The sequence below is a fragment of the Podarcis gaigeae genome (genome assembly GCF_964106915.1).
Source record: "Podarcis gaigeae genome assembly, chromosome: 12".
In the NCBI taxonomy this organism is placed as follows: domain Eukaryota; kingdom Metazoa; phylum Chordata; class Lepidosauria; order Squamata; family Lacertidae; genus Podarcis; species Podarcis gaigeae.
Window position 1 is genome coordinate 23,330,786 of NC_139688.1, and position 22,010 is coordinate 23,352,795.

At 39.1% G+C, this 22,010-nt stretch overlaps 1 protein-coding gene across 10 annotated transcripts in view; it reads right to left on the reverse strand.

The window, feature by feature from the left end:
• Positions 1-22,010, reverse strand: part of MLLT10 (MLLT10 histone lysine methyltransferase DOT1L cofactor) — a 101,567-nt gene that overhangs the window by 28,548 nt on the left and 51,009 nt on the right. For all 10 annotated transcript variants that reach the window (XM_083704699.1, XM_083704703.1, XM_083704701.1 and 7 more), the window contains 3 exons: positions 15,709-15,964; positions 10,936-11,505; positions 53-231 (listed from right to left, as the gene is read on the reverse strand). In XM_083704699.1, the coding sequence (XP_083560825.1) occupies positions 53-231; positions 10,936-11,505; positions 15,709-15,964 (1,005 nt within the window). The remainder of the gene's footprint in view (positions 1-52; positions 232-10,935; positions 11,506-15,708; positions 15,965-22,010) is intronic.

Below are 22,010 nucleotides of genomic sequence, written 5' to 3' on the forward strand. Positions count from 1 at the left end.
ATGGCTCATTTGTCGTGGCAGAATATCTCACCAATAAAAAAACCCAACCTACCTGAGTTGTAGCAACAGTTGTAGTTACAGAAGGCGTAGAAGACGGAGACAAAGTTCCCACTTGCTGTACGTGACCAGAAGACTGCTGAGGTAAATGTGAACTGGAAACAGGAGTGCTAGATCCTGAGCCAGACACTGTGTTTGGAAAGGACACTGCTACATCATTGCTGCTATAAATGCCTGAAAGAAAGCACACGTACAAATGTCTTTCTGGATTCATGAACCAAATTAGTACTACATTAGTTAGATCTAAAGAAGGCCCTCTACTGCATTTTATATAAAAATAAGGAGTTCATTAAAAAGGCATATGAAACAAGAACAAACCTATTGTGAAGTGGCACAAACTAATTTACAAGTGTTTGCAGGTAGGGTAGGGGTTTTTTGTTTGTTTGGCTTGAGGATTATAACTATAACCTGGAAAATATTTTAAGGTTAAAAGGACAATTATTTAAACAATCATAAATTGCTACATTGAGTAATAATTATCACCCACATAGGTTAGCCTTAACTCTTCCTATGACGGGTTGGTGAGAAACTTAAAAGTCTAGCTTTTAGATTCTAAAATGTACCGGCAATTGGTCAAGCTGCTTGGACAGCAAGGAGAGGAGGAGAATGTTCCATTGCACAATGAGAAATCTTTGCAGTGTTGAACTGTTGTTCTTAGCACTACACTCAATACAACCCAATATCATTGTGGAAGATTGGTACAAAAACTTAGGTAGAAAACAAGAATGACACCTTCCTAGATCAGATTACCTACCACATTCTCAAAAAGGGGAGAGATGGTAGTACAGTGGTACCTCTGATTACGTACTTAATTCATTCCAGAGGTCCGTTCTTAACCTGAAACTGTTCTTAACCTGAAGCACCACTTTAGCTAATGGGGCCTCCTGCTGCCGCCGCGCCGCCAGAGCAGGATTTCTGTTCTCATCCTGAAGCAAGGTTCTTAACCCAAGGTAATATTTCTGGGTTAGCGGAGTCTGTAACCTGAAGTGTATGTAACCCGAGGTACCACTGTAATGGAAGATTCCAACTCTGTAGATATCTGTTGGAAGGTGAACATTGCTTAGATTTAAAGGTCTAACAAATTCCTGACCTATCTTATTGAAAAGTTTATCTTTCACAAAGTAAAAGAAGAAATACGGGGACCAGCTACCATGCACCTGATATTCATCAACCATAAGAACTTGTTGGGCTGCTGAGGTGAAACAGCAGAAAGTGTAAGTGACCACAACATCTTGGTATTCATGATACTGAGGAAAGAGAAAGCTTAACCTAGTCAGATGTGCACCCGAGACTTTAGGAAACCTGATTTCAGTAAGTTTTTCTCTTACTGATGTTGATTCCCTGTATGACACTGGGTTTGATAACCTTACATGTGGAAGTGATCTAGTGATTTTAGTATACCACATGCTACATATAAGTCAGCAGTATGATGTGATAGCACAAATAGCAAATGGAATTCTAGGTTGCAACTAGAGAGGTATAGTGTCCAGATTGCAAAAAAGGTACTACTCTATTCTGCTTTGCTTATACTTCTCCTGTGTCCAGTTCTCAATACTGCAGTTTAAAAGAACACTGACAAACTGGAATGTGTTCAAAGAAGGATGAGAAAGATGGAGAGAGGCTGGAGATTTTATGAGGCAAGGTTGAAGGATGTGCATGTTTAACCTGAAGATAAGACTATTAAGCAGCGTTATGCAGATGAAACAACCATTTTGTTTTCTGTTGCTCGAGATGGTGGGATCTTAAGCAATGGATTCAAATTTCAGGAGAAAGAATTTAGACAAACATTTGGAAGAATGATTGTTTCAATCAACAAAAATACAGCTGTTAAACAGTAGAACAGATTGCCTGAAAAATTGTGAATTCTTCTTTGTTAGAAGGTTTTTAAGCAGAAAGCTAATGGCAACCTATCAGGGATGCTATAGTAGTGGGTTTCCTGTATCAGCAGGACAACATTAGATGAAATGAATTGTTGAGGTCCCTTTCTACCCTAGAATTCTAAATTGCCACTTCTTCCCTACTAGCTATAAATACATAATCAAAAGGCCAGAACCAATATTCAGAACATTTCAGGGACACACTAACTAGCGCCTAATTAAAATAGTTGACTTTTAGCTCTCTGAATGCCATTGGGGTGCAACCTTGGATTGCATAATGAACTAAGGAATAATGTTTAAGACTAAATATCTTTCCATGTATTTTTTTAAAATAATAGCTGGTCAAAAGTGTAAGGCAGCTTGAGGTATACCTCCGTACTGCACAGCTATGAATGGAATCTAGGAAAGCCAGTCACAAAAATAATTAAAGAGAAAAAAGTGTTAGTAGTAGAATAACACTATTTTCATTTTGCTACACACAAAAACTGTAATAAAAGGAACCTGAGGAACTATTGACCTATCAGCCTCCTGCAGGCATCTACAAAGTTTTCACTGAGGTACTGAACAATTGACTCACTATAACCTTGGATTTCATCCAATCAATAGAACATACAGACCTTCAATCAGAATTTTGCACAAAAGACTACCTTTTGTGATAAATGAACCTGTGGAGAACATTCTAATATAACTTACCATCCTCTACAGTATTCATAAACTACAAGACAGCTTTTGAGTTTGGAGAAAAAGAACTCCATGTTAAAATTGTTTTAATACATACACAAAAGAATATATGTATAGATGTGGGTTTCAATGAAGAAGAATACATCTCTCTGCTGCTATTGCTCTGATCACTTACTGTAAAAAGCGTTTTCTAACAGCTATTATATTGATTTTTTTAAAGGCTTCCTGAGTGCATTCAATCATATTGCTTATTTTATGAATGAAATGATAGTATTAGAAAACATATCTGAGAAATGTTATATAAGTCATGGATTGTTTTCCTACAATAACTTTCCATTCAGCAATATGCATATTTTATTGATATCCATAAACCTTCAAAGAAGGTTTTGCCTTTATTATTATGTTGCACCAGGTTTTACTTCCTATCATTCTATATTTGATATGTTTATTAAAAGCTATTTTATCTGTAGGCATACATTGTGTATTTTAAATCATGGCAGGCTGAGGGCATGTTGACTTAGTGACTTTGTGACACCAGCAACTGCCACAACAAATTTGTACACCCCTTCATATCTATTTGCATGATTAAAATTTTCAGTATTAAATGTAGCTACTGTATATTCCTTACTTAACACTGTTAAATCAAAACACCATTAAAGTAAAACATTACTCTCATAGCATTTGTTAAGAGTCTTAGATCAGGACCCAGAAACCCAGGGTTAAAATCCTTACTCAGAAAAGAAGCTCACTGCCTCTCAACCTAACATAGTTCACAGAGGGGTTGTGATGATAAAATGGAAAAAAGAGAGCCTTGTATATAATCTTGAACTCACGGGAGGAAGGTGGGATATGAATTTAATAATAAATAAGACAAATATACTCAAATATTACAGGCTATTGCCAGGCTTATAGCACTTACAGAATCACATTACTACTAATGATGATGTTTGGGAGGGGGAAAATAAGTACTTTAAAAATTACTAATGGGAAATTACTTCTGATGAACATGCAGGGAGATGTAAATGAGGAAGAAGCAGCGAAAAAATGAGGAAAAATGCATCATAGCAATCTTGGAAAGTGGACTGAAAGTGGACTCAGAGGTGAGCAACATAACAGCTATTTCTGGACACACCGAACTTGTGGCAGCATGAGTATATAATGGAAGATTCTGCCAAAGTAAGGGACAGGAATACAAATTCTGGTCACTGTGGAAGAACTTACTTCTTCCAAACACTACCTAATTTGGTGTGAATCTCAATAATTATGCAATACCTTGACCATGCATCCTTAAGATAATGCCTTTTTCTCAGGCCCCACTAGTCTTGAGGCTGAATAAGAGCACTGGCTATATATGCAGACAACGAATGTGTGTATAGACACATTTTTGATGGCTGTTCTACAAGCCTGAGAATAAGCACCCTTCATTTTCAGCTACCTTTCAGTGATAAGAGTTAATAAAGAATGAGAGAGCATTCCTTCCAAGGATGGCTTCAGAAATCGAAACATCCTGGAAAGCACAAACAACCCTTTTGTGTGCGCACACACACACACACACACACACACACACACTCCGCAACTTACCACAGTCCCTCTTTATTTTAGGACAGAGCTTTCCAAACTTTTCATGTTGGTGACACTCTTTTTAGACATGCATTATTTCGTGACACAGTAATTCAGTTTTACTAGCAAACCAGAGGTTAAATTAACCCCCTTCCAGCCCCAGGAGGAGGATGGAGAGCATTCGCACGACACACCTATACACTGCAGCCAACACACTAATGTGTTGTGACACACAGTTTAGACAGCTCTGATCCAGGATGTTTGGCATCCTCCATATTCCTTACCACTTTTGGAACCATGCAGTTACATACCAGGAAGCTGCCAGACACCTATGGAAACAGCACCTAAGACTAATGTCCAACTATCCAACAGAAAGAACTAGGCCCAGTTAAGTGAGGTGGCAATTCTTTTGGATTTAACATGATGTTGTATAAAACGTAATTTTTCTGGAAGTAGTTGGTTTTAAACGCTGTAAATCCTGCCCCTCCAACCTTCAGGATATGGTTCACAACATCTAGAATTTAATTACCAAACTTTGAAATATTTCAGGTTCCCGGTGTATTATTTTCCTCCCACTGAGAATTGATCAGGGTGGTTACATTGCTCCATCTTCTAGATGATTCACCTCAAGGCAGCCTTTGTCAACCTGGTGCTGTCCACATATTTTGGACTACAACTCTCATCAGCATAGCCAATGGTCAGGGATGACAGGAGCTGCAGTTCAAAAGGTCTCAAGAGTATCAGGTTAAGGAAGATTGCATTAAGGAGGGTCATGAGATAAAGGAAAATACAAACTAAAATATTCTCTTATTTTCAAATCATGCTGCAGTGTATGCAACAAAAACATAAAAGATCCTGTCTTAGTCCAAGAGTTGATTACCCCTTAAAAAAAGGTATACATTTTATTTGAAGTCTTGTACAGTTATCTTAAATGGAAGTTGCACAGTGGCATGCTTCAATATTGTGTTTTGGACAGCCTTCCCCAACTGGTGCCCTCCAGATACTTTGAGCTAAAACTCCCATTATATCTGCCCGCAGGCAATGCTGGCTGGGATTAGTTGACAGCACCAGGTTGGAGAAGGCAATAGTTGTGTTTTCAAATATATAAATTATTTAAACAAGAGGCAAAGTAGAATCTTCAAGCATCACTGTTTGAAATATATTTTCCTCTGCTTGTTGTGAATGTAAATATTGCTCAAAATACCAGTTTGGGTGCTTTTGTATTTTTTTTCTCCCTACACATACCCTTGTCTGAATAAACCTGAACATTCACCATTTTGAATATTTAATACCAATGTTTAGCATCACAGGAGATATTGTATAGCATCCAAAATCATCTTTATATGGAGTCTTAATTTTCCTTTATAAACCTCAAACAACATATTTTGTTTTTTCTTCCTCAACAACTTTTTAAACAGGCTTTTTGAAGTTAAGGGCTGATTGCTATCTTGCAAATGAGCTACCAGGAATGTGTTCTGTGGTAAATTGATTCCAGATGCTCAACGATGATTGATCCTAAGAAGGCGTCTTAACTTTTATTTTCTTAAGAAATATTTACAAAAAGGCAGTTGCCATTTACACTTTAAGCAAGAGCTATTTCTGGGAACTGAAGTACTTATAGAAAACTGAAGAAATGACACATCATAACCCAATTGCCTGTTCAGACTTGTACTAAGTTTATATCCCACCTTTTGGTCTCCCAGATCAACAAGGCAGCAGCAAAAGAGACTGCTCTTTGGAGAGTTCAAAAGGAGGGTACCACTATTGAGAGAGCCCCATAAACCTAGCTTCTGATGGCTGGGGCACTAGAGCAGAAGACAATCTAAGTTTATGGCATGGATGGTATGGGAAAAGTGCTCCCAAATGTTTAGGGCATTGAAGGTAAAAAGTAGTACCCAAACGGTAAGTAGCAACAAGTGACATTATTTTAATACTGATGCAATATGTTCCTAGTATCTATCCCCCAATTACCATGTTTTTAGCCAGTTCAGAACTTTTCAAAATCTGCAGTGGCTGCTTCATGTGCAGCACATTAGAATAGTTGGAAGTTACCAGAACATATATAATGGGGGCTAGATTATTTCCCCCCAAAAGAGCACATGTGACAAAGGTAGACCTGGATACAGATGCCACCTAGCCATCCAATCTGCAAAACTGCTCCTACTGGGTAGTATGACCCCCTTTAGAACAGGCAAAACATTTACAAGACTGGGCCATCCATCATCAACATCTCCTAGTGTAAAGATTACATGTAAATTAATTCACCCCATCTGGCCTAGTAGCAATTCTAGGCATCAGTTCGGAAAATTTTCTACTACACTTCAGTGTCACGTTTCATCTGTTGCTGTCCTGCAACACTGTTGCAGGACAGCAACGATGCCTCCCCTGGATCTAGTGGATGTGCTGGAGGTGCCGAATTTTCCCCGGCTTTGAGCCCTTTTCAGCTTCACCAAGGCCCGGGAAGTGGATTGCAGCTTGCCTGCCTATTTATAATTTCAGGCTTCAATATCTTATTTACAACATCTTTTTTTACTATGTTCTAGGTCTAGGACATAGGAAGAAATATAGATACATCTTTCTGTTTGTTTATTTTAAAAAGGTAGGTTTCCAGGGGGGCACTGAGTATTTTTTTTACTGAAAGGGGGGCGGAATAATAAGTTTGGGAAACTCTGGTCTAAGGGACTGAGGAAAAGGTTTCCTCATCCACTTAAGGTTTTATCTTCCTCTCTTACAAAAATGTGGGCAGTATCCCCACATTTCCTTGGGGGACATTAATTGAATGGCACCATTTTTTAAGTAATGCCCCTAAGCTAAGCTAAGTCTAATCAGCTAAGTCTAATCAGCCAAAATGAGCTATATTAGGGCAAGCAGGTGGTAGGCCTAAGCACTCAAGAATCTTGTACACATCCTTGGGTGACAAAACTGCAACCCACCCAAACAAGCCTACTAATGGATGCAGTGGATGTGTTGAATAGCAGACATGTACACATTGTACTGCCCAAGATAGAAAGGATATCAGCAACTCTTAAGTGCCTTGCAAATAACCACAGTAAATTACTGAGGATCTCCCATGATCACATTTCTAACCTGGTTATGAGATATCTCTAACATCAATGAAAAGCTCTGCTTGTCAAGTTTTCCACCACAGCATTTGTGCTATCATCCTAACTGCCTCATTAGTCTCAGCTCTTCAAGAATCAGCTCCAGCAAGCAAATAATGGCAATCACCTGAACTGATTCCCTGTTCCAAAGGTTAGTTATGTTTGTTAGTCAACTGAAAACTTCCAATGAGCTTTCTGAAAACCATCAGCCACCGGGAACAGAAAATTTTAATCTCTGTGCCATTGTTTATAAATAACTAAGGTGCTGAAACGCCAATCCTCACCAGATGTTTACCTGTTAATGACAAAAAAGGAGTCAAAATATTCCTAACTATAAGATCACCAACATCCTATCAGCAGAGAGTATCAAATCTGGGGCACCTGCTATGTGCCTGCCCAACTATACATTGGAAGAGCTCCAAGGTAGCCATTAAGCCCCAAGTTGTTTCTTCTGACATTCCCCAGTCAGAGGGGTCCACAAAACCATTTCCTAGAACACCTCAGCAAGCTCAGTCAATTAGGAAGCCAGTTGGGAGTATATAAACAGAATCACTATTTTGTGTCACAGAGTGTACCTGGTATTAGACTAATTAGTAAAGGCAGGATTTGGGGTGGAATATCTGGCAAGTAAGATGGAATATTTGAAAACCACAGAAACTCCTCCACCCTACCCTGTCCCACAACTGGTGCTGCAATGAAAACACAGCTAGGCAAAACTGGATTTCCAGCCTCCACTCTGCACAACATAAGGCCTACTCTTGTGAAACATTAGTGGGCGTGCAGGAATTTCAATCATTATGCCTACAAATGTATTCAGAGCTGTTTCGCTAGAAATAGTTCATGTATGCCTACAAACCTGAATGGTGGAAGTTGTAGTAGCAGAAAATGAAACATGCATGGAACACATTAGCACACTCAAGATGCTGTACAAGGATTTTAAAAACTACTAAAAACAAGAGGGAATAAAATTATCCTCTATAAATTCAAGTTGTTATATATACAATTGCTGTTGGCATGCAGTATTTCTCCTACTTGCTTCTATTTCATCACACAAGCATCTGTTTGGCCACTGTGAGAACAGAATGCTGGACTAGATGGGTCACTGGCTTGAATCACCAGGCTCTTATGTTCTTATAGCCATGCACTGATTTCTACATTTGTATGTTGGCCTTTCCACGCCAACCTCTTATGATCTCTAACAAGGTCCTTCTGACCAGTATAGAACTTTGGAGTGCCAATCATCACAGTAATTCCCATGTAGGAAGCACTCAGCACTCTATTGACCATCCCCACATTTTTTATTTGCATTTTCTCAATTGTCATTTCCTTTACCACTTTCATGTTTCATGTGTTTCATGTCTACAAAGACTTGTATGCGTGATTTAGGAGTGGACAAGCAAGACTGCATGTGAAATAGATATATGAACATGACTAATAGCCACTGTATGTAACAATACAACATCTCTGAAATTCTCAAATGGTTGATTTCCAAATTCATCAAATTATTAAACCAAATATCGTGGATTGTATCCTGTTTCATATTTCATTGGAAACAGTGGCGTAGCGTGGGTTGTCAGCACCCGGGGCAAGGCAAGTAATTTGCACCCCCTAACCTGTGGATTTGCGCCCCCTAACCCTAACCGGCAGATGTTGCGCCCGGTGCGGCCGGCTCCCCCTGCACCCCCCACGCTACGCCATTGATTGGAAAAGATATGGAAAATATAGTGCAGATGACAGCTGAAGGTCCCCTTGTATATTGTTTTCAAAGCAGTGTTGATCCTGCTTAACTGATATAGTTCCTGCATAGGTACTTGATGAATCGAGCTATATCACAAAGGGCTTTCTGCTCCCAAAGACCATATTCCAATGATAACATTTCCAAATATAATAGAGGGGTAACAACACTGTGTTGTTGCTCAATCCTGCCGGTGTGCCTGAAAGTGCTAAACATTGCATACATAAAGACATTTTAAATATCAAGGCTGTCACAAATTGGAGGGGATGCTGGCAGTGTAACAGACCTTGTACTTTCTGCATACTTTTCAAATTCCCCACATCAATTTACTTTATGTGCCCAAATTAAAATACACACAAATTTCAGGTCTCCCCCCGCCTTAAAGTTCTATGTTCTTCAAGAACTGTTAAGCAAGAATAGCCAACAGTGACTTCCTGTGCAGAAACATTTTTAAAGTTTGATAGGCAAGAAATAAAGAGTTGGAGGAAGAATAGTTTTGGAGAGAAAGTTCAAACTCACATACACAGGATATTTAAATCATTATTTAAAAGTTACAGTTGCAATTATCAGGGAAGCGGTTGGAATTTTAAGGAAGAAACAGCACATCCAGGAAAGATAATGCCTGTTAAAAAGCCACACAATGCTGTTGACTGCTTTCATTCTAGAGTAAAGGAAACTGTACGCTTAAAATAACAGCAGTTTTGGTAGCTGCTTCCCAGTTACAAAATATCCGCTTGTTTGCAAGCCAGAAAGAGGAATTCAAATAGCTGTTACCTTCTGCTACTATATTCCCCTAGTCTTTTTTTCCATTCAAATATATCCTGGCTTATTGGAAATCTCTTATTGGAAACAGTAGTGAATTTTCTGGAAAATCTTGAAATCCAAAAAAAAAAAAAAAAAAAAAAATCATCTATCTTAAATCAAAGGGTATCTGAACCAAGTAAGTCTGACCTGGTTAAATAAAAATTAAAAAGTTGTAATAATTTTACTTACTGTTTAAATATCTGAAAAGTTCTCCAAATAGTCAAATTAATTACATAGCTAGTTAATTTTAGAAAATAATGCATTCCTCAATCTGAAAAGTGTTCCATGGGAAAATATAACTGTGGGAATTTTTCCATCCAACACCACTGATTAAATATTTGGACACAAACTGTAGGAAATGTCTTTTTGTGGTGCCTCTATAAAGTATACCTAAAACCCACCCAGTTAAGAAATTACTTCATGCCTCCATAAAGGCTTTCTAGTTTATAGTCTTGCACTGAAATTCTAACATTTCTAAGGATTCTACACCTTAAAAAAAAATCACAGCACGTGGTATTCTAAACCCCTCAATCCAAAGCCAAGTTCAGGTATTCAATCCTAGGAATTCTTGAAATGGGTCTTTAGTGGCCTAAACATAAGTAGCACCGAAAAAGAGACCTGTAACAGACACCCACTAGCCCTGTTAAGGTGACTGCAGAAACAGTTTTCAAGGATGCTGAAGAAAACTAAGCACATGTCTCCTTTACTTTTTCAACTATTTGCAAAACTTTAATTTAGGTTTTATTTTTTTAAATAAAACTTTAATAGCAAAGCCAAATGCCATTACAGAACAAAACAATTATCTTTGGATGTGTCTATCAGGGATCCTCGTGAAACACTGAGAATATTAATACAAAGCAAAGAAAGTCATTACACATTTTCTTAACAGGCATTATTGGATGAGACCTCAGTTTGTTTCTAGTTATAAGTTCAATCTTTGTTAGTCATTTTTCCAAATAGGTGTATAGTGTGATGGAGTGTGTGTTAATTTTTCTGTTTTCAAGATAGCCAGTTTAGGGGGCATCAACTTAGACTGAATGTATATGATCATTGAGACCAAAAGTTCCATGTTATATTATATACTCAAACTTTTGCTTTCTAAAGTAAAACATATGCCTACCTGAACCAACAGGGGAGGAGCCAACACTGAGACTTTGTAGACTTCCATTCCTAAGCAACGTTGGAGATTTTTGCAAATTAGAACTGGTTATACTTCCTGCAGCAGATGCCACAGATGATGTTGGGGAGGCAGAACAAACTGATAGGTGGGAAATATTCTCCTGGCTTTTATTTCCTTTTGGCCTACCAGGCCCATGTTTACACTGCTTATTTCCTTTCCGCTTCTTTTCCTTTACAGTTTCATCTTCTGTCCCAGAGGACTGAACACGCTTGTATCCTGTTGATGTAAGGCTTGAATTACCCAACTCTCCAGGTGAGCTGTCAAAAATATTAGGCTGGGAGGCAACAGTTGAGGTTGAAGGAAGACCAATTAAGGAAGTAAAACAATTCACACCCCCTTCCTGGCTTCCAGTCTCTCCTTTATGTACATCTTTGGTCGACAATGTCTGCTGGGAATGAGTATAGCTGTCATTACGTAGATCCGAGTCTGTAAAACTCAAAAAGTCCTGGGGAGACTGAACTGAACTTCCGGAAGATGACTTTATACTACTAGGAGTTCCCAAAAAACTTCCTGGAGAAAAGGACAAAAAAGAGTGTTAAAAATAAAATAAACTGGCAAATGTGTAAGCACAGTAATACAATTAGCACATGTATCTTGTTGGCAAACAAGAAGTTACAGCAGCTTTGCTGTTTGTGTTCTATAAGAGTTTTGCTCTGGTCTTTGTGCCATCTAAAAGGGGCAGGGAAGTGGCAAAGTTACAGCACATGTTATGTTCTCATATTCCCAGCCAACCTTCATTTCTTTCAGCTCTTTATTGGCCTTGACAGTAATGACTGAGACTGCACTAATAAAATGGATAAAGCCCAAGTAAATCACAAAGTAGAGGTTCTTATCACTCTGTAATTCAACTTTGGCACCAATGTTCACATTGTTTTATAAAACTGTTTTATGATATCGTGCCTATGAAAATCCTCTAGAATATAATTTCTCAGCCACAACTGCCCTGGGGCAGAAAAGATGTCAGGGTAACTGGGGGGATGGCAGTGTGCCCTACGTTTATCCCTGTTTCTATCACTCTGACTTGCCCTTTCTAGATGGCACTGACTAATTCCCCACAAGGCAAATCTGTATGAACAAAACATTTCTCAGAAAATGTAATCCAAACATGGCGAATATGTTCGCTTCTAATTATTAGTTCTACCAGTTTCAGCAAAACCATAATAAATAAGTCTCAAAATAACTGAAAATTAATCACAAAGCTTTCCAATAGGAAAAGAATAATCCTACAATAAACATGAGCATTGTATTGAATGCCTTTTAAAATACTTTGCATATATTTCAAATGCTTTCAGTACAGAGGCAGATGAACATAACTGTAAAAAGTGAAAAGAGATGGTTCAGATGTCATGACAAACCATAGTTTAGCATTATAACTGTGATCCTGGGATTCAATCAGTGACTGCCAGGTCTTGCAAAGTCCCTACTTGGCTCCTCAGAAATTTACAGTCAACTGAGGGATTACAATAACAAGTCTCAATCTCATATAATTTTCCCTTCCCCCTCTATGAGGAGCTCAGAAACTTTAGACTGCATTGTAGATTAACTAGAGTTTGCCACTCTAAACTGTGGTTACTCTTAACCATAGTTTCTTGCAACAAAGCAGCTATGATTAAACACAGTTAATTTTGGTATGATTAGCATGACCAGCCGGCCACTGTGAGAACAGGATGCTGGACTAACAAAAATTACAGCATGCAGTAATTCCTTGCTGGACGAAAAGGGGTTGGCAGCTGGTGGTCCTTAGGCCAAGACAAAAATGTAAAAAGGCAGGACCATAAAAAACTGCACATGTTACATTATACAATTATACACAAATAAATAATAAGAAGAAGAAGAAGAAGAAGATAAACCAGATTCTGAAAACAACAGTAAAATGCAAAATCTACAGAAAATCAGAAGATAATGTGACTGAACAGCTTAATGCAAATTTTAAAAAAGCTTCCAGGTGCCAGACAATAAGATAAAGTTTCTGAATAACATGATGAAATGCATTATATTTTATATGACAGAAGAGAGTGGCAAATGATTTCACAGCTGCCAAACCATTCCCTCCCTTTAGGTGTCTTGAAACAGCTTCATATAAAGGAAAGATAAGTTAGGTTGACAACTAGTGTGATGTAGAGTGCTGCACTAGGAGGCACACCCACACCCCAGAAACTCAACAATTGTTGCAAGGATAAAATGTGAAAGAGGGAAACTATCCATACCACCTTGATGAAAGAAAGGTGGGGTATCAATTGAGTAAGAATAAAAAGAAAAGAAGAAGAAGAAGAAGAAGAAGAAGAAGAAGAAGAAGAAGAAGAAGAAGTGCATAAATGACTTAAGACACACACTTGTCAGAGGTGCACTCCAATCTTTTCCTCCTAACTCCTCCCCACAAAAAGGAGAATCATAAGGAGAACATCAGGTACATTAAGAAGAGAGGGAAGCCTCTAATCCCTGTTCGCTTCCTACCAGCTCCCATATTTAAGGTAGCATGGAGGGAAACCGGGAAAGTGGGTATAACTGTCTAGCCCAATGGCAAAGTAGCCTGCCAGTAAGTAACTGCTAATCAGGGTATTTGAAGCCAAGTGTTCCCAATACACTTCTAAAATATAGGTTGACATTCAACAGAAGGAGAAAATTAGGACACTATACTGAGGAAAATGGCCAAGACAGCTTTTCTTACATGTCTAATTTCTTCCTTGTTTGAGCACTAATCCTTTTGTCTTTATTCCAACATGCTCCCATACTGTGTAATGTTTATGCAAGTTGAGGACAGATATTATAGAAAATACAACAGAAAATCACCACAAGGTAATCCTGCTCAATATCTAAAGGAATAGTCTCAAGTGTAACAAGAATAAAGAAGAAAAATTGTTCGTACTGCTGCAAAGGAAGCTGACATTCACATTTCATTTAGAGAGCTATGCATAATTACAAACAGTATTTCTTATTCTACTTAAATATCAATATTTATCTCAAGTACACTCAGGTTACCATCCTATGCATGCTTACCTGGGAGTAGGTCGTATTGAACATAGTGGGACTTATTTTTGAGTAAACATGCACAGAACTGCACTGGAAATGTGCATGTGTTTTGCATTTATATCTTATACTAGGCAGTTTATGTCCTGTATATAATGTGGATAATATAAGCAAAATCCATTAGGAAGGATTAGATTTTCGTATGTGTTAACACACACTTGGTATTCACATTTCTAGTTCACTTGAACCTATGAAAAGCTGCCTTATACAGAGCCTGACGATTTGGTCCATCATGACTAATACTGTCTACCCAATATTGTCCTCCCTAACTAGCAGCATCTGGCGATGGTCTTTCCCAAGCTCTACAGCCTGTGTAACTGGAGATACCAGGGATGGAAACTGGGACCTTCTACGAGCATGTTATCTGCTGTTTGATCTATTGTCTTTTCCCCACAAGCCCAGGACAGGCAACAACTACTTTTCAAACAGGCTCTTTTGAATCTGGAAGAGATGCCAAGGTATTTTGGCTTCCCACCTGTACCAGCTGTCTGGAACAAAGCCCAGGTATACTGAATAACTGCAGGGGTGGAAAAACAGGCATGGAAGGGGCTGTTTCTACTTTATAGCGTCACAGAAAATTGAGGAAGGAGAATTGTAGAAATGAAGAGTTGGAAGGGACCACAAGGATCATCTAGTCCAACTCCCAGCAATGCAAGAATCTTTTGCCCAACGTTGGGCTCGAACCCACAAGCCTGAGACTGAGTCTCATGCTCTACTGACTGAGCTATCCCCCATCTCCCAAAGACCAAAGAGGGGGCGATTTTGTGAAAGTAAGAGGAACAGACAGAAACACCACAGGAAGTTTGCAAAAACTGTTTGCTCGTAGGAGGGAATGGGGAGTGATAGGCCTGGAACTCTTAGGTTCATCAGCAGAGACCCAGGTTGACTTTGGCTTAATTCAGATGATCCTCCACACCATGAGTTGGAAAATCAAATCAAGTTTGGATTGCTTATTCTCACCTACACAAAAGATTCCCTCCTCTATTATAGCACAACCATAGTTAGTTGTATGTTACAGTTAGGTTTCAAGCAATTATTTGAAATCATGGTTTTGAAAAACATGGTTCAGAGGTTAGTATTAATCATAGTTGCCCGATTCTTCTGTCCTGGCAGAAGAAATCCATAACTACAGTAGGGTATCTGTGTGCAAAAGAGTGGATCATAACATATGGAAAGGATAACTAGAATGAAGTGAGCTAAATACGGTGTCAAATATTAAACTATCACCATTTAAACAACCATTGATTGTAGACTGTCCATTATTTAGTAAGTAGTATGAACAGTTTGCTTTAAAAAAAAGTGTTACTGCATGCTGACTAAAGAAATGTAGTGATTGATTAAATGTAATCCACAACCTGAAAGACTGTATGAATACAAAATCATTTGCCTGTGTCTCAGCTGGAAAAACAGGGTTCATCCCCGCAGATGGTTATATTTCATAGATATAAAAATATTCCTGGAAAGGAATATTCTAATCATAATAATAGTACTTACCTATTTCAAGAAAAAAGATGCATTACTTCTGCTAGCTGTCCCAAAACATTTTCTCTCAACTAAATTAGCATACAATTCAGTTATTGCATTGATCAAATATAATACATAGAAAAGTTCATCTAAATTTGCAAAGTTTTTAACCTATTTAATTCTTGGCAGTCATGGAAGTTATATAGTATTCTTGAATAATACCTTGTTGAAAAGTACAAGCTGCTGACACCGGAGCTCCAGGAGTCCTTCCACCACCAGGCTTTCTTCCCCTCTGACCTGAATTATGACCTGCGGACTTCTTCCCTTTGCTCTCTGAACCTCTGGCCTCTGAAACATCTTTACCACTTGAAGCATGTGCAGACACTTCCTGGAAATTTGCATTTGTAAAGCGAGCTGCGGTATCTTCCAGCCTCTTCAATGAGCCTGTCATAGAGTTGTTGGTAGTGCTTGTGTAAGTCTAACAGTATTGAAGTGGGAAAGGAAGTTGAGAGAGACAGTTAGACCACAATAAATTAACTGTACTCCAAAAGACACACAGTGTTATTTCAATTCAGAAACATAGATGTGTCCCAACATTCTAAAACAGCATAGAGAAAGTTAAAGCTAACTATGTTATAAAGTTGCCACTTAAAATAACTGAGCACTTTAAAGGTGGGTTTAAAAAAAAAATTAAACTGACAGGGAACTATAAAGAACAAAATACACTTACTAATATATCAGCAAGATATCAGCTGTCAGTTTTGCAAGCATCAGATTGCAGCAATTAGTAGAAGTGCACATACTGGCCTCCCCTTACACTTAATCATGATACTTCTATTTATTAAATACAAAAAATGTCAGCTATTTTTCCAAACACCAGTTCCTGCTGAAATGCATGCTTTTGCAACATGTAACAACAGGTTATTCTGTAAGTTAATCTTTATTGCCTCAGATTTGCAGATATAAGCTTTTGTAAGATAGCTTTTTTCCTTTAGGTTGTTCAGACTATTGTAATTTGAAAGGTAATTTTTAATTTTCTGTACAATGTATAAAAGAAAATACAATATGATGAAATACAATAAATTTACACCAATATTTATACATACCGGTATTCATTAACACATTTATGGATTTTTGTCTGCAGTGCTGCTTGTCATTTAAAAATTAGTAACTAAATCTTAAATTAACTGGAGAAAATATTTTTGTAAGACACAAACTTATCATACAAAATTCAAACCCCTTCAAAAAAAAAATTATTTGGCAGTCCATAAACAGGCAGTACCTTTTTCTTTTTTCCTATTTCCTTCATTGTACAATTTAAGTTGTGTTTTACAACCCTTTTATAACTGTATCCATTTCATTCACTCCTGATTTTTCTTTTGACTTTATTATGAAACTCCTTGCGTTTAACTTATATGATTTTGTTGTTAATGTTTGTTTTTCTCTTCATGTGTACTGTCTGTCTTTGTTGTTCAATAAAAATTAAAATAAAAAATTGTTCTTGCTTATCTCAAACATCATAGTGCTAACAGTGCAATCCTATGAATGCCTATTCAGAAGTTCCCTAAGAGTTTCAAGAACTTAGTTCCAGATAAGAAGGTATAGAACTGCTGGTGAAGTATCAAAGACTAATGCAGAGACAAGCTGATTTTCTACTGGTAAAAATTTAGTAGTTATGGGCCAGGATCTATAGAGCTCTATAGGTAAAGGTAAAGGGACCCCTGACCATTAGGTCCAATCGTGACCGACTCTGGGGTTGCGGTGCTCATCTCACTTTACTGGCCGAGGGAGCCGGCATACAGCTTCCAGGTCATGTGGCGAGCATGACTAAGCCGCTTCTGGTGAACCAGAGTAGCGCATGGAAGCGCCATTTACCTTCCCGCCGGAGCGGTACCTATTTATCTACTTGCAATTTGACGTGCTTTCGAACTGCTAGGTTGGCAGCAGCAGGGACCGAGCAATGGGAGCTCACCCCGTCGCAGGGTTTCGAACTGCCGGCCTTCTGATCGACAAGTCCTAGGCTCTGTGGTTTAACCCACATGCCTAAAATACTTCCATATATGCACAAATGGATTGCATATTTTCCCTTCTAGATGCACCCCCTTGAACCATATCAAGACGGCTTCCCCAACTCTCAAGTACAATTTTTTTTTAAGGGACAGCAGGTGCTGCAGTGCAAATCAGGCCTTTTTTAAAGAAAAGAAAATGTGTGTTTGCATGAAACACCATTCACAGCCCTATGAATTCTTGCCAAACATTTGTTTTTTTAAAACCAAAACAGAACACAATTCAGCCAACCATTCAAAACTTAGGTTTCATTCATTTTAATGGAAAAGATTTGAACATCTCCTTAATGCTCTCTAATTGAAGTTCAATTGAAGTGCTTAAATCTGGCTGGATTGCACCCCTAATTCTGCAACAGAATTCCTATGGGGTTTGGGGGTTGGGGGTTGTTTTTTGTAAAAGCCATTTTTGGAAATGCTTCAAACATTTTTTTCAAAATGGCAGACGTAAGCTACTCTCCATCTGAAGATTCCAGTGCAGTTCACAACATTAAAATACAAAATGAGAATGCAAAATACATAATAAAACAAAAACAAACCAATAACCCCACTCCCACAAACACATTTAAAAAGCCATAGAATGTTAATCAGCCAAACACCTGGATGAAGAGAAACGTTTTTGCCTAGCGCCTAAAGACATGTAATGATGGCACCAGGTGAACTTCCCTGAGGAGAGCATTCCACAAATAATATAAACATATTTCACATATTGATTAAATTAAATCACTGCTTAAATATGAAGGCCAAATATATTCGAATTTACTTCACACAATCTGGAAAAACACCAAATATGAATCTTTAATTAAGTTTTTAAAAATATACCCCTGAGAAAAATATTGTGCAGTCCTAGTGAAACAGGTAGCAGGTGGCCATATACAATATAATAAAGACATAATAGATAAAATTTATTTTTTCTAGTATTTCCACAGGGTCAAAGGTGTTGCATGTTCATGAGTGACAAATGAAAGAAAGCTTTATTCAGAAACTTGTGCCATGTTGGAACTTATTTGAGGTCCTCATTTCCCTTTGGGAAATTAATAAAATTAAACCATGCAGAAGCCATGTTAAACTTAACACCTGATGATTAAACTTCATCAAGGTTACAGCATTTTACATTAAATATGAGTTTCTCCAGTTCCATGGGTGCAATAGCCAGAGGAATTCCCACAGGGTATCATCAAGCCTCCACCCATGATCTTGTGCTCTAACTGGGCAGAGATAGAGGCCTCCTATTTCTTTTAGCAGTCTGCTGTGCTGACACACTCTCCTTCTCAACCTAGAGTCAGTCTCATTTCTAAGGGAGATGCCAGAAGCCCCACCTTAGGGATTTCCATCATTCCTCCATCTGCTTTCAAATCTGGGACAGGCAAATGTGTTACAGGAAGAATGAAGGACATTCATAGCTTGCACAGTTCCAGTGGCAGCTGTTATTGCAAGTCTGGCCTCCCAAATGAGTATGGATGGCAGTGGAACTACTGCCGTACTTCTCCTTCCCCACCTCCTGCAACTGTCAGGACAGAAAATGGTTGTGCACATGTATACACAATCCATTTCCTGATCTTGGTCCCCTTTTATTTTTATTTCTAATGCTGTACTTCTGCAAACCTGAGTTCCCCTGTGTCTTCTGCTGCCTCTCGTGTGGGTGGGTGAGGTGCCATTTTGATTCTATATGTATCAGCATTCATCCCATAAAATAAAGGAAATGTTTTCTTTAAACTAAATGAAACCCAGCTGAATCCAAGAGCAAATTTAGAAGTGATAAATACCAACAAAGAGTAATCAGTATAATTCAAAAGGGTGACATTTTGTTATGTACTTTGGAAATGCAATATAAACTTTCACGTAAAAGATTAGCTCTGGCCAGTTTTCTCAGGTGCTGTTTACACTTAACGCACATTTTTCTACAAACATATTCAGTACTCCTAGAAGCTGTCAGCATGTGATAGCAGCTGCACCAGCTTTGACTGGTCGGTTAAACCAGGTGAAGGTAGCTCATGGGTTTCAAACCCTTGCTGAGTTACTGACTTCCCCTGCATGCAAAGACAGGCTCCGGCGGATTGAGCGGATGAGTAGGTCCAACAGTCAAGAAAGCAGTTTCTGCATGAGCTGTAGAGGGAAGTGAGGGGCAGCTGGGACTTCTCTGGGAGGGTAGCCCATCAAAAAGAAGGAAAATTCTGATCCTAGACATCCACTGCCTTGCAGAACATCTTTGGCAGAAGAAAAGGCTCAGGAGTAAACCCTACACCAATCCGAAGTAGAATCCCTAAGATGGTTCAATGGCACCTTGTACGCTTCCTTCCAGAAATTCCTACAGCCAAGCTGGTGCCAAACGTAGTCCAAAGGAAAGCAGAGCAATACATCAGCAAGGCTGAGAGGGGGGTATTGTCGTTTGGGCAGCTCAAGACCTCAATGCATACTGCTCAGGTTTGCGCCTCAGGGAGGTCACTTCTGTGATGCTAACGCAGCAAACATAACAGGGGAGGCAGCAGTTCTGAGTTACCAACACAGCAGGTGCTGTGCTTCTCCAGCAGTTTGACTTTGCTCCTGGAGATGCACTCCACTGTCTCTCAAGACAGATGGAGGCCAACAAGTATTTGAAGATGTTGTACATTATACATTGCTTAGAATCAGGGTAGCTGAACAAATGCATGTTCCTGCATCAAACCTCCCATGTGTAGGTCAGCAAATGATGCTTTTAGATGCCCTTGACATATGTGGTGAGGCTAATGGGAAACCAGAGGCCTTTTACAGCAAAGATGCCATATCTCCTCAGACACGCTCACCTGTGGCTATTTTGCTATCCTTTGGAGCAAGGAAAAAGTCTTTATGTTCTCCCAGACCTTTTAAAGACAGTTTTAATCTGCTGCATTTAATTGCTGGCATTATTTTTATTGCCTGTCTTACTCTAGTTTTGTATTGCATTTTGTTTTTATTCTGAGTATCTATCTTTTTAAAAAAAAAAGTTGTGGACCATCTGACGTCAAACAGGCAAGCCATTGTTTATTCTAGGTGTCTTGTGAGGTAAGCAGATTCAGTTGTGACTAATTATAAACCAACTTCTATTTTATAATAGGTTTAAAAAGCTAATAAATTGTGGCAAAATTCCATGAAGCCTCAGAAGTGACAAATTAAAGCTTAGCATTCCAGAACAGGGGGCGGAATGGGGGGGGGGTGCTTACTGACTGAAACCTAGCCGAAACCTAGAAAGTGCCTTTCTAATTACAAATCATCTTTCTCAGACACTTTCCTAGGACATTTTAAGAATCTGGCCATTTCCTTAGATATTATTTATCCTCCTTTGAATTACGGTGCTGGAGGAGACTCTTGAGAGTCCCATGGACTGCAAGAAGATCAAACCTATCCATTCTTAAGGAAATCAGCCCTGAATGCTCACTGGAAGGACAGATTGTGAAGGCGAGGCTCCAATACTTTGGCCACCTCATGAGAAGACTCCCTGGAAAAGACCCTGATGTTGGGAAAGATGGAGGGCACAAGGAGAAGGGGACGACAGAGGACGAGATGGTTGGACAGTGTTCTCGAAGCTACAAACATGAGTCTGACCAAACTGCGGGAGGCAGTGGAAGACAGAAGTGCCAGGCGTGCTCTGGTCCACGGGGTCACGAAGAGTCGGACACGACTAAACGACACCACCAGCATCTTCACTATTCCCAAATGAAGTACAGTGGACGCTCAGGTTGCGAACGTGATCCATGTGGGGTGCACGTTCACAACCCACAGCAGCACGTCTGCGCACGCGCAGGTTGTGATCTGGCACTTCTGCGCATGCACAAAGCACAATTCAGCGCTTCTGAGCATGTGCGACCGTCAAAACCCAGAAGTAACCCATTCCAGTACTTCCGGGTTTCGGCTGTCTGTAACCCGAAAAAACGCAACCTGAAGCATCTGTAACCCGAGGTATGACTGTATTGCATTTTCTCATCCATATCCCACCTTTTTCAGGAGAAAAAGCCAACAAGCAAATATTGCAATTAAGATGTATAGTTATTTTATTTGATGCAACAGCTGGCTGGGGTGGAGGGTGGGATAAAGATGGGGACCTCAGCATGCTGAAAAGCGTGGTTGACCTTCTTGCCCAACAACTCCTCCACCTAAGGCTGTCATTGGTGTCAAGAACAGGCTCCCCATTGGGACAAGCATCAGCTTCAGGGACATCATTTTTGTCAGGACCACGATGGGGGAAGCATTAACTCCTCTCCCCGTGTGCCATGGTCCCAATCCCAATTACTCCCATCCTAAACAGTTCTTTAAAATAAAGGAACAAGATTTATCCAATGAAAGCACACAACGCGTAACTTGCCCAGCTTCAAGATGCAATTCCAGAACAGAACTTGTATCCCCAGTTAAAAGTCTCTACCAAACATGCTCGTAGTGGTTATAGTTCAGTATATTTTAATTCTTGCATTATGGAATGTGATCCAGTAGTTTGCCCTTCATACTATG